An 18219-nucleotide genomic window follows, 5' to 3' on the forward strand; every position below is an offset into this window, starting at 1 on the left:
ATAAAAGATACTTAAGCTCTTGAAAACATGGCCTCTAGGCTCATTAAATTTGCTCTATCTTGATCTCCCATATAATTTAATAATTTGAAACTTGAACTTTTGTAAGAATAGCCCATTGTCTTTTGAATTTATTTAAACAGAGTCATCACAATGGTTTAAAAAGGTTTCTATTGGTCACTCGGGCTCACAAAAGTGTTTTCATACCCTGTTGGATATAATATGGATTATTTACAAGTACGGTTATGTTTTGTTACAGCATGAGGCTAAGATCAAGTCCTTGTCGGAGTACCTCCAGAATACAGAGCAGAAGAAGAGACAGCTGGAAGAAACTGTGGACTCTCTCAATGAAGAGCTGGTGAAGATCAATGCACAGGGTATGTGTTCTCGTAACAGGGTTATGTTCAATGGCAGGATGGAGCCAGCCACAGATGTTCAGTTAGGAATGAGGGGGGAGGGGGTTCTGTTGTGTAATCTCATTTTATAGGAACCCCCTTTTTTTTTTCGTTGCAACTCTGATTAAAAAATGTCACTTCACTACTTTAGCCATTTCAAAATATTGTACTAATAATGGTTCTCAATTGAAAACTGTTATGTTTGCCTAACCTACTGCTTAAGTGACATTCAGTACTTTGTTTTTAAAAACCCAGCCACACAATTGTATTTTCATGATGTGTTGGTATGTAGGAGTTTTAAACATGTGTTAAAGTTCTCCTTCTGGCTTTTGGAATATCATTTGGAGCCTCCTAGTGGCGGGTACCAGGTATGATACCTAATAAGATGCTATTTCTGTTTCCAGAGAAAGTCCACGCAATGGAGAAAGAGAGTGAGATTCAGACTGCCAATGAAGTCAAGGTATGGCTAAAAAAAAATAAAAAGTTTAAACAAACAAAAAATGAATAGTATTGTTAAACATGGAAAAATGTACATTTCAGAAGTTTTTAACTAATTAGCTGCTTTTAAAATAAAGATTTTAGCATGGACTTTGTGTGTTTCTCCATGGTTTGAGTAGTTTTATTCCATTGTGTTAAATATATTGCACATATGAGCACTTGCAATAGTACAGGGTGTGTGTATTGCTGTGCATTTCTAATTTTAATTTTAAAGTTGTAGGATTTTTGTTAGGATCACATTAATAGAGGGGCTGGAAACAGAAGAATAATAGTGTTCAAGTTCCTAAAGCAGTTTTGTGTATTTCCCTGTGTTCACAGGAAGCTGTAGAGAAGCAGATTCATAGCCATCGCGAGGCTCACCAGAAACAGATCAGCAACCTTCGGGATGAGCTGGACAAAAAGGAGAAGCTCATCACTGAGTTCCAAGAGTGAGTCTCTCCGGCCCTGTCCACACTTTGCATTGCAAACCACACTAGTGACTCTAAACTGCTTTAAAATTGCTTAATACGGTTAGCATCCACTCTACAGTGTCCTTAGAACCGTTTGAAACTTGAAACCAGCTTAGAGGTAGAATTGTGTGCATTTCTAAATTGTGCGCTTTATTTTTATTGTGGACGCATTAAAACCAAATGCTTATAACGGGTCAAAATTCTGTGACATTCACTTTATATAAAGTTCAGTTTGCAGTTGTTTGCAAAGGATACATGCAAATGCATTGTACTGAGGGCTGCGTTACGTTTGGGATGTGTTTTAATATTTAATTGGCAGATCCCCTGTGTTTTACATGTCCCTGTTTTTTGTTGTTTTTTCAGTCTGAACCAGAAAATCATGCTGGAGCAGGAGCGCCTCCGCATTGAGCATGAGAAGCTCAAGACCACTGACCAGGAGAAGAGCCGCAAGCTGCATGAACTGACGTACGTTTCATCTAAAGGCAAAGGAAAATGTGTATCTATAGCAAAGTCTCAGAGGTTTTGATTTGATATTCAGTGCACAAAAACTGGAATATGAAATGGAGTATGTTTAGTCCATCAAACCTAAACAACATAGCCCCAGCTTTCCATGCTAGATACTGTACTGTTTTTTTAAGCATTTCAATAATGAAAATCCTGTTGGTTTTTTTTTTGTTTTGTTTTTTTGCCATAACATATGAATTTACAGCCATGACAGCGGATGTTACTGACACATTTATCTCTGTACCTTGTTATAGGATTATGCAGGACAGGCGAGAACAGGCAAGACAGGATCTTAAGGGCCTTGAAGAGACTGTTGTAAGTATTTTCTGTTGTTCAGTGATCTTTTTGTCCTTGTTTGGTTTTGCACAGAGACAAATTCCTCATTTTATTATTTTCTAGGCAAAGGAGCTTCAGACTCTTCACAACCTTCGGAAGTTGTTTGTTCAAGATTTGGCTACCAGGGTCAAGAAGGTAAGGGATTTGCCTGCCAAACTTTTCTGCATCTGCTGAAGCCAGTGTGCAATTGGGTGCTAGTACCTATTTTAACCAGCTACACTTGAGAAAGCGTTTCCTTCTGGCATACCCATCTTGTAGGGATGATAAATGTCTGCATTGATGGGGGGAAGGGAGGGAGGGTTGATTTATCATATTAATGGCTACAATAAGAGTGCATGCTGTATTGTCTGTGCTGTTTGTTCTAAATGAGTGTAGAAACTGCAAGCTGTCATGCAGACAGGCTAAAAGAATTGAATCTATTCAGTGTTGAACAAAGAAGACTACACTACGATCTGATTCAAGCATTCAGAATTCTAAAAGGTATTGACAATGTCGACCCAGGGGACTTTTTCGACCTGAAAAAAGAAATGAGGACCAGGGTCACAAATGGAGATTAGATAAAGGGGCATTCAGAACAGGAAATAGGAGGCATATTTTTTACACAGAGAATTGTGGGAGTCTGGAACCAACTCCCCAGTAATGTTGTTAAAGCTGACACCCTGGGACCCTTCAAGAAGCTGCTTGATGAGATTCTGGAATCAATAAGCTACTAACAACCAAGCAAGAAAGATGGGCCAAATGGCCTCCCCTCGTTTTTGTAAGGTTTCTTATGTTAAGTTCTTAAGTTACTCACACTAGGTGAGTTTGAAGCACTGATCTCACATAATATTAACCTACTTATGAAATAAAGATCCTGTGTGCTTATTTTGGGATTCTGCTATAAAGTTAGCATTCAGTGTTCTGAAGTGTTTTTTAATTGAATTTTTTTTGGACACAGTACATTTCCCAGATAAGCTACTTTTTGATTTTATATTTTGACCAATTTGGTCTTCCATATTTACACTTCCAGAGTTAGTGTTTGCGCCAGTCTGCAACCACTAAAACAGAACTTAAGGTACAGACTTGTTTGTCAGACTGCACTGTATATAATGAATATTTCACTCTGTTCATCAATGCCCAAATTGTACATTGGTTCTTTGTTTGCTGCATCTTTTTATCCTATTTTAATTTTCAGTTAGAGAACTGAGTTTACTAATACGAATTGATAATATTGCAGGGTCCTTGAATATTATGGTAGTTTTGAATTATGGGCAGTACATATAATATGAAGGAATCAGTATGGTTCTGCAAGACTCTACTACTATAATGTTAAAGGTTAACCATTAAAGCATGCAATTTAAATTACTGCTCCTTAAATAAAGACTTCTTGCAGCAGGAAATGTCCTCAGATTGCAGTTGTAGTAGTTCAATATCCTCCTGCTTACTTTATGGAATCATTACATTTCATGTGGTTTTCTTGCCCATTATCACCCTGTCCTCTCTGTTTTGTACTGGTAGAGGTTTGTTGTGAGGGTATATTAGGATTATACAGTGCCATAACCAGGGCTTCTCTTTGCAGAGTGCTGAGATGGACTCTGATGACACTGGGGGCAGTGCTGCACAGAAACAGAAAATATCCTTTCTTGAGAACAACCTTGAACAGCTCACAAAAGTCCACAAACAGGTAAAAGACAACAACTTGGTCTGCTGTGCATATTCCAGTCGTTGCATCTGTATCATTTGAAATGTATACTAGTGGGGCTGAACTGTTAGTTTTTTGTGGTTTAAGACATACACAGATCTCTTGTGCTTTTATCTAATCTGAAGGGCATATCTACAAATAGTTTAAAAATTACTTGAAAATATCTCAATAAATAGCTTGAGGATTAAGCTACAACAATGGATTGAATGAAGACAAACGGCCCATGGTTGTCATGAGCAGCGTGTTGCATGTTGATCTGAAGTGAACTGAATGATTCATTTTCAAACCTGTTTTTGTGATGCTTGAATCCCTTCAGCTGGTACGTGACAATGCAGATCTGCGCTGTGAGCTTCCTAAACTGGAGAAACGTCTTCGGGCTACAGCTGAGAGAGTCAAGGCCTTGGAGTCTGCGTTAAAGGAAGCCAAAGAGAACGCTGCCCGGGACCGGAAGCGCTATCAGCTGGAAGTGGATCGCATCAAGGAGGCGGTGCGGGCGAAGAACATGGCCAGGAGGGGGCACTCCGCTCAGATAGGTACGCACTTGTGTAATGTATTTCACTGTTTATTGCTGGTAAGTCAGCGGTGATCAGTCTTGCATTTACTCATATGAATGAATGTTTTTAGAATAGTTGGCGGAGCCTATATTTGTCTTAATAGATACTTTAATTGCTGAAGTGGGTAAAACTGCTTGTTTACTTTAGTTGCTTGTCTTTTACTCAATGTGGTTGATGACTTTTTTCATATCTCTTGTCTTAACTTTAAAATTCAGCTAGAGTGCTAATAAATGATTGTTATGGGTACACTTGTAATTTGTAGACAGTTGCATAGTAAGTGATATTTATTTCTTAATTTTTTTGTCCAGCCAAACCTATCCGTCCTGGCCAGCCTCCAGTTGCTTCTCCAACACACCCCAATGTAAACCGCCCAGGCGGTGGATTTTATCAGAACAGCCAGACAGTTGCAATCCGTGGAGGTGGTGGAGCGAAACAGGACAAGAGGTGAGTGTGTGTAGTTTTATTGACTAAACAAATGTTGATTTTTACCCTTTTTTTAACGTACATTTTATAGAGTGAGTAGTGTAAGCTCCATTACCAGTAAAATACAATGTTTCCCTTTCAATAAAATCTGACTAATTTAAAGGTAGAGGTTTCACAGAATGGTAGTTGGATACACCTGTATTATGTCAGAGAGGGGAAAAAAGGTAATTTAAAGCACAATTCAAGCGGTGAATGGTTTTGATGGAACGTTAGTGATTTGGAAGTCAAGTTGGTTTGTGAAATGGTTGTTGTCCAGAGCTGTATTTTGGGCCTGTGTAAGGTTGGTTTGTTTGTTTGTTTGTTTGCTTGAGGCTGAGTAGCAAAGGTGTTCAAACCAAAGTCCCTGGTTTCCTATTATTCTTGGCTTCCTACTGCAATTCGGTTTTACCTGCAATGTATTGCCTCAAACATTGGCTGCTTATTTGGTGTGATTCTTTGAAAACCAAATAATGCTGCGTTAAAAGAATGTCTGCAATCCTTTTGTGCTGCTCTAACTACCCTTCATAACACATTCTCCATTTCATTTTTAAAAATTTCACACTAGCCGGTATTTGCTGTAAGTAAGCTGTAGTTGTTTTGGTATAGCTCTTAACTAAAACCAGTACATTTCATAGCATTTTCAGTGGAGGAATGCCTAGTGTTGCAGAAGCTGGAGAAATTGGGTTCACACCATCCTATTTCAACAAAGGTAGGCCATAACAGTCATAGCAGCCACTCTAGTGTAGTAGAAATGTTTTAATTCCTTTAGCATTTAAAAAGAAAAAGCTGCCCTTTTTTATAGTGCCAATCAGTTAGTTTTAGGCAATTGTAGAACTATTTAAGTAGCCTTTTAAGCTTTTATCTAAACCAAGCGCCGTCTATTAGTAATAGACCCAATACAACGCTTTATTAAGATTTTTTCTTCATAATTGCTGATACCCTATGTCCTCTTAAATCCCTGATTTTAGTATCAGAATTTGATCCATGTAACTTTCCCAATTGTAATATTCCTCTCACATCGCATGTAAAATGCAGTGCTTATTCTTTTACACATGCACAGTTGTGTACAGTAGTAGGTATCAAGGAGGGTTTAAGATTCTTTTAGTCCTGTTCTTTTGACCATGTATTCTTTACTTCTCTCTCTCCTCTGATCACCTAATCCCCCTCAGGGGGCCTGAGGGATGTTCATGACAATAGATGAATATTCTGCGTTCTCTTTTCCTCCAGAGTTTTCCTGAGGCTCATCTAAATTCATGGGCATGTCATTTATTTGAAACATTAGACTCGCGTCTTTTTTCTTTAACGTGGTTTTTAAATGTTACCGTTTTCAATTGAGTGGTGGTTTCTCAGTGAAGTAATTTACTATAGCATTTTGCCTTTCTTTTGAATGGAAAAGTTTTATTACGCATTACGCATTACAGAATTACGCATTTAACCACAAACTTTGTAGATTTTATTTTTGTCCCTAGTTTTTTAAAAATGTATTTTGTAAACCAGCATTCACTCAGTATACAGAAACAACATTTTATGTTGACCGTTTTCATAAATAAAGAAAACTTACATTTATGTTTTTTAAACCACTTCTCCAGCTTTGAAACTTGGTATTGTTGTCATTCCATTATCAGAACTTGCATACATTCTGGAATCTGATTGGGAAGGTTAGTTAACTATCTTCACAGGTTCACAGTTGATGAAAACTATATGGACCTATGTGTTGCCGGATGTTATTCCATGTGGTATGGAATATATTATAAGCTATATACCCAGTAAATAACACCTGTTTTTGTTTAAGATTTCCACTTGTAATCCGAAGAAGCTTTTGAGTGTGGAAAGCTAGTGTTTTATATATTGTAGTTCATCTAAACTGTATCAGCTCTTTATAGATGCATAGAAGATAAATCCATGTTTTCTACTGGAAGCCTTGTTACTGTTACCTCACTTCCTATAGGCTTGGCTTCACAGAGCACTTTGACAAAAATGACAAAAATACCTTGCAGTTTACCGTCTCACCAGAATTGCACGACAGTTTCAAAAAATGGCAAATGACAGAGCTCTGTGTGATATGTGAGATTTTATATATATATATATATATATATATATATATATATATATATATATATAATCAACACAGCAGCTCTATTTAAGTTTTAGACAGCAAAAAGTAAACAAACCAGATTTTGCGCATGCATGCATAGTGATTTCTATGGAAAGCCATCTGGGACAAAAATGCATTGTGCTGCTTTAAAGCGAGCCACGATGTCATGGGACAAACTGAATGCATTCCTGCCACAGGGCTCCCCTGGGTCCTAAACCCTGCTAGGTACACACAGGGATTGCAGTAACCACAAACCGGCCATGACTCTTGCAGACATTTAAAGGTTTGCTGACATAAGGGGGTTTAAGAGTTTTGAGGAAAATACGTCTTGGGAGAAGGGTCCAAAATACGGGAGACTCCCGGTGAATACAGGAGAGTTGACATGTCTGAGCTTTATGTACTATTTGATCGGGAAAACATAAAACAACGTTTAACATGAACTGCTATTGGCATCCTTTGTTTTGTAGTTAATTCACTGGGGTAAAGTAAGTCCTACACAACGTATTCTTTACTCCTGGGATATTTTTGTATTTTAACATGTTACATATTGTAAGGTTTTGCTGTAAATAAAGGCACACAAAAAGGGGCCATGTCCCCTACCCCTGGTGCTGTGCTGTCTGCCTGCGATCAGAGCAATATAATATTTTAAATTATGTATTATATAATATATTTCCGGTAATGAAAATACTGTGTTCGTCCCAGCACTACAATATATAAACAAATAAAGGTTTCCAAATGAAGGTCTGTCATTTTACAATCAAGCTGGGGAGAATAATTCACGTGGGAGACTGGGCTTTTTTTTTTTTTTTTTTTTTTTTGCTGTGATGTCACTGTGTTCTTGGTGTTGATGCTGGTAATGGACTGTACCGTACAGTATTTCAGTTTCTAAAGCTTGGAAGTTTCTTTTCGAAAGGGAAGTATTGTGGATTCTGTGCAGCGTACTGCTCTTATCAAAGTTCCCCCTAGACACAATGTTGGGGAAATAGTGTGCTGCACTTGCCAACAGCCCAATAAGTCGCTATAGGGAATGAGCACATCTTAAGTTCTATCCATAAGAAGCTGAAGTCTGCTGTAGCTGTATATTTACACTACTTCTGCAGAAATTGAGTTGAAAAACATATCCTCTAATCAACTTTCTGCTGAAACTTTTTTTCTACTTGACTTAAAGATAATTAACATTTATTTGAGACTTAAAATATATATATATATAATAAAAAATATATATTTATTTTAGTTACAGAAAACTCAACACAACTACTGATTTGAATTCTACCAGCTGTGCATTTTATAAACCTATTCTCTGCTTTGTTTTTTCAGCAGCTGAAGAACCAGCATAATGAAAGAGGAAGATTCAGATCTCATCCAAACAACCCGTCATTCCATTGCAGTGAACTCTCCCGATGAGGGTTCACAGGATTAGTTCTGAGTTTATATCAAATAATAATATACCTGGCTTGTACAGTTCTACCCAGTGCTCTTTGTTTGTTTGTTTTTCTCTTCTCATAAACAGAAATTGATTTCCTTACAAAACATAAAACGCAAAATTGAGCGTGCAATCCAGGCATCTTGCAAGTTAACTACATGGGAGTTACATGTGTAGCTCTGTTTTTATTGCACAGTTTGTTGTCATCCATGTCTTAAATTTAGTCTGCACTGTGCCAAGTTGAATGTATGTTACAGGTTTTCAAAAAAAAGGGTGGTGGGGGGGATCCTTGCAGAAAACGTCATAGCCTAATGTGTGTACATTTCATTGTTTTAGGGGTTGTAAAACAATATCTCCAACTAGATTTGATAAGCTTGTTTTAAGATTTGAATCAAATAGATAAAACACTACTGTCCCATTGTACAGATTGAGATAGCGCTGTATGTTTTCTTGAAGTGGTTATTTGGAGTCTGGACTATAAACTGTAATAAATGCAGTCTAGGTGCACTCAAGACTGGAGCCTGTGGAAGCCAAGACCTTGGAATTTTGCTAAGAAATAAAATTTTGTTTTATTTTTATTTCCAGTTGATCAGAAGATGAGGTTGCAGTACCAAGAAAGCTGCTTAGAAATTAACAATCATACTTTTATTGCCAGGTTGTCTGAATGAATCAAGTACTGTATAATAACAAAAATGGTTAAATGCATTGTTACTGAAATACCATAAAAGGAATACAAAACAGCCTTCAGTAGGCTGAAATGGAACACTTGCTTGTCCTGTCCATGGTATTTTCCACATGTTGGCTTTGTGTGCTTTAAAAGCTTCTGTTTTCATTGAGTGGTTTTACCAATAAATGTTCATTAGGACCATAGATAAAGTTTAAAACCATTTTTTGTTTTGATTTTTATAATTCAGTTTACGAGTTAATGGGCAGGCTGCTTTAGAACATTTTTTTTTTTTTTTTTTTTTTTAAATTGAGTGGAGAAAAATAAACATTTTTAGCTTCATAAAATCATAAAATAATGTTTGGAATGTTGCATGTAGAAAGATTAGATAGTTTCTGAAATAAAAACAATATTGTATTTTCTTTTGGGTTATTGTGGGGGTACTCTTTATCTGACTTTTTACATATGGCTTTGAGACCAATTACCATCATGTTTATTACTTTTTGTTGTGCATGTGTCTTTTCTGTGCCTAGCTGTGGTGGTTTTGTATTCTAAATGATTTGTTGGAGGCTGAGCTTGGTAAATCAAGCAGTGTTTTAAATGGATGTGTACACACTCCTCTGAAGAAACATGTCTTCAGATCCCGTTCGATTAGATGCATTGCTTCTGATGCTGATCAGCCAGTCAGTGTATCAGGAGCCCTGAGGAAAGGCTGCATGCACAACACGCTGGTCCTTTGTGTCTTGTTTCCATGCACTTCTATACAATGAGATTTACTTTTTTTTTAAGGCTTTAGGTTATTTTTGTTTTGTTCTGCTTCAGATTTTTTTATAGTGCGTTTTAAAAAATCTGTTAAGTAATGTCTAACCTTGGATTTTTCATGTTTTAATTTAGAAACATAAAAAAGCCATGTGTAAATGCCACAGTTAGCCTAGTGCAACTGAAACCTCCAATCAACAATATTGAATAGCCTTGGTATAAATTAGCTAAAATGGGGAGGGGGTGGCCCATTCTGGATAAGTTAGGGCATGACTTGGTTCCTCCCCCATCACATGTGATAATTTCTCTGTAGCCACAGCAAGTCAGATTCACTTGTTCTCCTTGACACAGGATAATAACCCACCTAAATGTACAGCACTTTAAACCGGGTTCTGTTATAAACTTTAACCAAACAAAACTGCACTTAAAATTCGCCTAAAACAGGCATATTAATCTTGATTCTAAATAAAATAATAAATGTTCTGGAATATCTATGAAAGCCAATATTTTCTATACTCTTTATATTGGAGTTTCCAATATAGGTGACACAAAGTGTAAATGTAAGCAATGTTTACCTGGTTTGCCTTGAAACTGAACTTTGAACTAGTTTGGAGAAGTTGCTCTCAGCTATGGCAAGTTACTGTACCTGGACAGGACAATGCTCTTGTGTACACAGTGTTCTCATGTAAACCTGTAGAACAGTAAATGCATTGCAGTGTATGCTTCAAGTGCTTACTGTAAGCTTGTTTATTCTAGAAATTGAACACAATTCAATAAAAAGCCTAATATTTATTCATGGTGATCAACTAAATTATTTGCATTAACTTAAAAAAAAAAAAAAAAAAAAAAATTAATGAAATTTATTACTGTGTAATAGTAACTAAATTTTGAAAGATGACAGTGAAAACTCCACCGATTTGGACTACGGTACTGGATCATTCCTACTGAGCGAGGGTGTAGAAGAGGACTCTGAAAGGGGTTTGGGGGCAATCTACTCTTGACTGACTGCATGATGTAAATGTATGTGTGATTTAAATAAAACCTAATTTGTCTTCAAATTCAGTGAAAGCTTTTTGAACGGGTTTGGCTGCCCTAGACAAGTACATGTATGAAGAATAAAACACCCACCTGTTACCACTTGCTGGGGTAAAACGAGTTAATGTACAGGAGTGTAATGTACCAGGCTGCAACATGTTGACGTGTGTGGGGGGGGGGTTATTATTATTATTATTTATTATTATTATTATTATTATTATTTAATCTTTGTTTGTACTTCCAGAAAACTCTTTCCTTTGCTAACTAAGGACTTTAAAATAAATTCAGAAGCCAACGTGCAGAGAATGCAAAGTATGATTGGTATTTGGTGCATCTGCAGCAGTGCACACTATTCGGAATGGTTTCCTGAATAATTTCAGGGGGAAAGAGTACCATTTTCAAATTGAGACTTAATTCGGCACAAGGCTGGAGAAAAGAAGTTGGTTTTTTTTGTTTATTTATTTATTTTATTAATTCTAACAAATTAAACACCAGACTGGCTCTTGCATGTAATACATGAAGCACATATCAAAGGTAATTTTATTTTTTGTAGTTTTAATCTGAGATTTACACAAGCATGTGACAATATAAATGTATACCCAGTGCACGTATTAGGGGGAGTCAACAAAGTAGTTGAGTGCCATCATGATCTCATTGTTAACAGATTAGTTGTTCAGACTGGCTTTGTTCAGCGGCTGCCTTTTAAGATTTTCCTCATGGTTTTTTTTTTTTCATTTGTATTTATGTTCCTGAAACTACACATTGATTACTGCCTTTGTAGATTACAGACTGTTGCTGCTTGTAACGCTTGAAATGTTTTTGCTTACGATTGTAAGTCGCCCTGGATAAGGGCGTCTGCTAAGAAATAAATAATAATAATAATAATAATAATAATAATACAGTTAGCAGATTGGACAAAATGAAAGTTCTCCTTTCTGAATATTGAAATGACTTGTGACTCCTGCCTTCTACTTCACAGAGGAGGTGTGGACTGCAGGGGTGGGCTACCTTTATAGTGGAATTTTAGGGTAACAAATATTAAATTAACTTATGTCTTGAATGAAATATTAAACTTTTAAGGGCTAGTGCTTACAAAAAATAAAATATTTTTAAATGCATTTAATTAAAGTATTTTCCCTAATATTGTACAGTTATGGCCAAATGTTTTGCATCACCTAGAATTTTAGGATCGAGACATTTAAAAAAAAATGAACATAATTGAGATCTTCTATTTAACATGTAATCAAAGAAACTACAAACTGATATGTCAGACGTCTACCACAAGCCATAATAGTAGTACAGTATCTCATGTTAGATTCTGAAATGTCACATTTTTCCATTTTGAGTACAAAATTTGTTCATTCTAGAGAGTGATGCCAAACTTGGCCATAGCTGTAGTTACATATGCTAAGAAATAAATAATACATATGTTTTAAAAAATGCATCTATCAGTGCTTTGGTGTTCCTATAAACAGTATAACAAAACATTTTACCTCTTGAGCAGTAATTTGTTATGTTATGGTAAACCAATTTCAAGGGGAAGAATCTGATGTCTGATCATAAAAATATGTAAGAATGCATTTTTACAAATACCCCACTGAACTTGATGAACAGTCAATGGTAGTAATTCTACAGACAGAAAACGTTGCTTCTACAGTGGCAAGAGCCTACATGGGGAGTTAGAATTGCAGTTCAGTGGAGCCGTGCTTCCCCAGTAATTGTGGGGAGGGAGGGATTCTGTTTAGTAAAGCTATAAGATTGAGACACTGCCTTCTCGCCTACAACCCTTGTTCAGAATGGGTTCACAGGTACATGGGATGTTCAGAATAGGTTCACAGGTACATGGGATGTTCAGAATGGGTTCACAGGTACATTGAGCCATTCAAAGAGGGGTTACAAGATTATTTTATTATTTACTCAAAATACACCAGTAACATTAGGGATGTTGGAATGTAAGGGGGCACACGAGATAACACAGATATCGGACAATGAAGTACAATATAAATAATTAAGAATCTAAACCTGAATTTATGAGCGAGATCGAAGCTCATCCGATTCCTAGTAACGGATTGTTCGCAAAACTTTGCCAAGTTGGGTCTTAAAGGATCCGAATGATTCGGCAATATGACTAGTAACCCATTCCATACCTTCACCACTCTCTGTGTCTTCTCTCTCTGTCTTAAGTCTGTCTCCACTTAATTTCCAACGATATTCTCTGGTCCTGGTTTATGTACTGCGCCTAAAGTATTGGTTAGAGTTAACTAAGTCAACTCTTGTTACGATTTTAAAGACTTCAATCATACTGCCTTTGTCCTGGGCTAAATAAGCATGTTCTTTCACTTTGTCTTCACAGCTCATTCCTTTAAGTCCTGGGATTAGTCTGGCTGCTCTTTGGACTTTCTACAGGGCTGCAATGTCCCTTAGGTACTGTGGTGACCAGAATTGTACATACAGTGCAGTCCACCAGTGCATTATACACCCTATCATAACTTCCTTGGATTTTAACTCTACACTTCTACCCAAGCATTCCTTTTGTCCTTTTTACGTCTTCCTTGCACTGTGTGGTTGCTGATAACAATAAGTCTATTGCAACAACAAGGTCTTTCTCTTGGTATAAACTGCATCTAACAATAGATGCAGATTATTTTACATAGGTGCTATTTCAGCATTGGCAGCAAAAGAAAATGCAGCAATAACACAAATGTAAAAAGGGGAGAAATTCTACAATGGCTCTTAAAAAGAAGCAACATTCCCATGAGAATAGTAACCTAGTCTATAATGTACTGTTTGCAACTCCCTGCTGCCTGGTTAAGTTGTAGGTTATGATGAAGTTTTTGTTGGAAGGTACAATAAGTGACGTGTGATGTCTGGTAATGTGTCCTCACAGTAAGCATAACTCAAACTCTCAGGAAAATGATTGACTGACTCCAGAGAATCTTCCAGGTAGGTATGGATCAAACCACTGCAGGGCTTTGCAGATCATTTAAACAACAGCTGACAGTGATTTATCAGGTCAAATGCCTCGGCCAGATCAATAGAATTTGTGCCCTGCAATTCACCTTTTACCTTGGCTGTGGTAGAAAGGTCATATCAGCAATCATTTCTTTAAGCAGCGTAGACAAGCTAAACAAACTGTCTCAATCTGAATTAACAATGAAGTGATGGCCACTTATCAGGATGTTGTACAGGACAATAAACAAACCTCTAAAATCTTGAATTATATTTAATTTGGGCCAGAGAGTTTGTTTTAGAGGTGCATATGTGAGTCAACAAAGAAAACACCTTTTTACACACATTGCTTTAAATCGCTGTTTTACAGAATCCTAAATGATAAGGTTGCATTCTAAGCAGTATATTTTATAATATTATCTAAAACCATTTGGGAGTGTACTGTTTTAGATACACGGTTGTATATTCTATTGTAAACTATTGTTATAAGGTAATCTCTGTGCCGTATTTGTTGGCAATGTAATCATCGCTATTACATTGTTTTAATCAGGCCAGTATCTTGAGTCTTGGTTTGGACTTATACAGTATGTAAATCCTTACACTGATTGAGGGGAATAGCGACTGCTTTCACAGACAGCAATTGACACTAATCCTGGACCAACTAATGTTAGCTCAGGTAACCATCCCACAATCTGTGTAAAACTGAACCATAGGGGCCTACTGTACTGTATTTTCCAGTGGGCAGAGTTAGGACCAATAGCACCAGCGCTCATGATAAGTCAGCTGTCTTACTCTCGCCATCCATCGCAGTGACCTTTGTGATCCAAGAGGCTAAATAATGACCCTGTTTATCGTAAAATGTGTTCAAACGTGATGTGAGTTGGTGGATAGCCAACCCCATGTGCAGAAACAGGGATTCATTAAAAATAATAACGATGTGTTTTGAATACTTTTGTTTCTTTGAGGAAATTAAAATAAACAAATTAATAAATAAGTAAAATGATTGATGACTAACTCCAAAGGTAAACCAGAAAATAACTTATTGAACAATGTACTGCGAGTGGATACGTTCTCTACTACTTAACAACCAGTATCATAGAGGCTGGTTAAACCCAAATGCTCCACCTACACTATCTTTGTCCACCAGCAGAGAGCACTAGACACAACCTACTTCAACAGCAGCACTATTCCGATGCAGCAACTTTAATTTCCCTTACGAATTCTAGAACTGGGTCACACGCTGCCGGAACCTTCCAATTCATATGTGGCTCCCTGTTTCTCTGGAGCACGGAGAAGGCATAGCCCTGTTATACAGGTACCCCTCCAGCTGTCCAGGCCTCACAGACTCCAAGGCTCAGTGTAAATAGCTTGTTAGCAGTTGTTGGTAAGTAAAAGCTTGAGTATAAAAACGTCCAGCTTACTGCACTTCAGTAAGGCACTGTCGCCCATGTGTCATGTCATGTTGTTTATCGTCTTTGCTTGAGATTCATTTTATTCCTGCAGTATTCCATGTTCCTAATAAATTGGCCACAGACACAGTTTTTAGTTAGACTGGTTGGTGGGATTATGTACTGGTATACATATGCATATGTATATGGACTTGTAGTCTGAAACGTCCAGATATTATTATTTTTTTAATTTATTTTTTAATAAATTGTTCACATTTCTGTGTACCTACATTTTTTTGTAGTTATGGAAGAAATAAAATGAGATAATATACAATACAGAAGAATAAATGAATACAAAGACCCAATACCATGATGCAGAAGGTTTAAATAGAAAGGAATAGTAGATCGTGACGTCATTTACTATGTAGTAAATGACATCACAAACACATTCATAGATTTAAGAAATAGAAATAAGTGAGTGTAGTTACCATGGCAACAAAAGCCTACCAGTACATCCATGGTTTGTTTTCAAACAATTTCCCTACAAAGGTATGGTAAGCATACCAAAATACTGGGAAGTTGGCATGTTTAATCAAAACCTTATACAAACACTCACACGCTGTTTTAATGTATTTGGTATGTTATATTGCCCACCCTTATAGAGAAATCGATGCCCTCCAAGCACAGATATATTAATTGATGTCATCAGTTTAAGTGCTTGATAATGGCCTCTTTTTCTAAAACTAGAGAAAAGCGTGTTTAAAATTGACAGGCTGTGATTTTAGTTAGCGGTTTAGTGGCCTAACTAGGTACCATAAATATTGCTAGGAAATACTTTGACACAGGAAACAGATTACATTGAATCCACTTTCTTGCAATGGAACCTTTAATTCACACCCTGACATTTTAAATCCACAGTATAGGGCAGTAACATGTTAAAGATGAGGCTGACACGTGGCAACACAAAGGTATCACCGAACACTAGGGTTAGTCTGTATTAAAGGCCTGGGTGATTCAAAAGCCTCACTTAGTACATTACAATGATAATGACTAAGTGAAACATCAAAGCTCAGTCCAGCTCCTCCTCACCGGGGTTTACTGATTGAGTAAAACGTGTACAGTAGGTGTGTTTGTTTACTTGTTTTTTTTTTTCTTTTGCTTTATTGTTTAGTAGTCAGGGTTGAGTGTGAGAGGATGTGAAATCCTATTTTTTTGGGGGGCTTTCACAGTTGACCTGCCATTTCTATTCATATATATAGATATAGATATAAATATATATATATATATATATATATATATATATTGTGTGTGTGTATTAAGACCATTATACTTTTTGTATGCCACCCCATAGCTTTCTCTACTGACGTTAGGAAACTAACACAGCTTTCTCTACTGACGTTAGGAAACTAACACAGCTTTCTCTACTGACGTAGGAAAAAAAAAAGGATGATAAATGTTCCAGGATTCGGACACTCTCAATTACTTGAGCTAAGTGTCTTTACCATGTTTCATCACAATTTGATAAGTGGTTATATATATATATATATATATATATATATATATATATATATATATATATATATATATATATAAAAATGTACAGTAAGTGTGACATTACATACACACACACACACTGTTGACATCACCTTGTAATTTCTATACTTTACCATGCTTTCACTGTGCCTTATTACACATTGCTGTGCTCATACAGTAAACCTTTATAAAGAGGTTATCCCTGGGACCTAATCACACCCTTTGTAGTTCTAACAGCGATCAAGCCATGTAACCTACAACACAGACCGTGATTAGATACTCTGAATTTGAAAGCCTTATGTATTAAGAACATCACTGCTTTAACCACAAGATGGGGCTAGACAGATAGTCCCTCTGGTCGCTTCGCCAGCCTCGGAGCGGCAAGCGCAGTGGCGGGAACGAGCTTGAGTGGAGCGCGCCGCGTCAGTGAGAGTGGAAACGAGGCGTGTGGATTGTTTGCTCTCGGCTCTCGGGAGCCGCGTACAGTGGGACTGGACTGTGCCGAGGAGTAAAACGAGAAAAAAGGCGAAAAGTATTTATTTCCCAGTTCATATTTACCCAGCCGAATACTGCCACTCAAAGAACAGGTTTGTAAAGCTAATTTGTTTGTTTATACAATCATGCTAAATCTGTGAAGCAAAGATACGGACTGTAGTAGTTTTTTTTTTCCCTTAGAATTCTTAAACCACGGTATTTAGCTTTTTTTCATCCGACTTTTCTCTATTCAGTTAAAAATGAACCTGTTATTCCTCGCTGCTCCGATTTGAAAGGCGCCGTGAGAACATTTGCCTCATATACTGTGTAGTGAAGTTATGTGTGTGTTGTGGATCTTGAAACTTTGCAGTGTTAACCGTGTTTTGAGTGCTGTTGATATGCGTTTTGTATTTGTTTAATCAACGGGCCTGTTGTAAATATGTTAACAAAGTTTGAGACAGTAAGGGATAGGTCAAAGGCCTTTGATTTTCAGAACAAGTGCAGTGATAATAAACTCAATGAATGGATTCAAATTTAAATATAACCACATTAGTCTAGATCGAAACTGTGAAACCACAAAAACACCGGCTTTGATTTGAGTCTTTCTTTAAGATAGAGCAAGAGAGGGACATCTTACCAAACACATAGCTTGTATGCGGACAGATAGAGTTCTGTCTGAGTGACACACATTGTTCAGTTGGATAACACACATTGCACACAGGCGATCTTTGCTTTGATGTTTGTGTTGTTTTACCTTAAATTACATACCAAATGTATTTTGCGTCAACCAGACTACCCTACGATAGCAGTAGTACTGGATTATGCTCACGATTTTCCACCTCCATAAATATTAATTGAGTTTAATCGCTGTAGCTGTGAAAAGAACGTGGAGGGAAAATTATTTTTGACTTTAAGATTTAAATCTACTACTCGGCTGTGGCGTGTAATTGTAGCATATATAACGTATTGTTGTTTTTTCGGGACGTAGTGTAGGTTTCTCATCATTGTCACGCCAGTACATAG

General features: G+C 36.9%; 2 protein-coding genes across 10 annotated transcripts in view; both read left to right on the plus strand.

Moving 5' to 3' along the window:
• LOC117394460 (kinesin-1 heavy chain) overlaps nt 1–10875 on the plus strand; it is a 38809-nt gene extending 27934 nt beyond the window's left edge. The window contains exons 17-27 of the mRNA XM_059019540.1: nt 257–374; nt 797–852; nt 1209–1318; nt 1703–1804; nt 2098–2158; nt 2243–2314; nt 3738–3842; nt 4177–4393; nt 4723–4858; nt 5512–5585; nt 8289–10875. Coding sequence (XP_058875523.1) covers nt 257–374; nt 797–852; nt 1209–1318; nt 1703–1804; nt 2098–2158; nt 2243–2314; nt 3738–3842; nt 4177–4393; nt 4723–4858; nt 5512–5585; nt 8289–8308 — 1071 coding nt within the window. The 3' untranslated portion in view covers nt 8309–10875. The remainder of the gene's footprint in view (nt 1–256; nt 375–796; nt 853–1208; nt 1319–1702; nt 1805–2097; nt 2159–2242; nt 2315–3737; nt 3843–4176; nt 4394–4722; nt 4859–5511; nt 5586–8288) is intronic.
• Nucleotides 10876–17030: 6155 nt separating this feature from the next.
• The window catches only part of LOC117394392 (rho GTPase-activating protein 12-like), a 70473-nt gene continuing 69284 nt past the window's right edge, over nt 17031–18219 (plus strand). For 5 of the 9 annotated variants that reach the window (XM_059019568.1, XM_059019575.1, XM_059019581.1 and 2 more), the window contains exon 1: nt 17032–17309. The gene's annotated coding sequence lies outside the window, so the exon portion shown is untranslated. Of the gene's footprint in view, nt 17310–18219 lie in introns of all 9 variants that reach the window. The other 4 variants (XM_059019558.1, XM_059019559.1, XM_059019562.1 and 1 more) reach the window with 1 other exon arrangement.

This window comes from Acipenser ruthenus, chromosome 3 (assembly GCF_902713425.1).
Source record: "Acipenser ruthenus chromosome 3, fAciRut3.2 maternal haplotype, whole genome shotgun sequence".
Lineage (NCBI taxonomy): Eukaryota > Metazoa > Chordata > Actinopteri > Acipenseriformes > Acipenseridae > Acipenser > Acipenser ruthenus.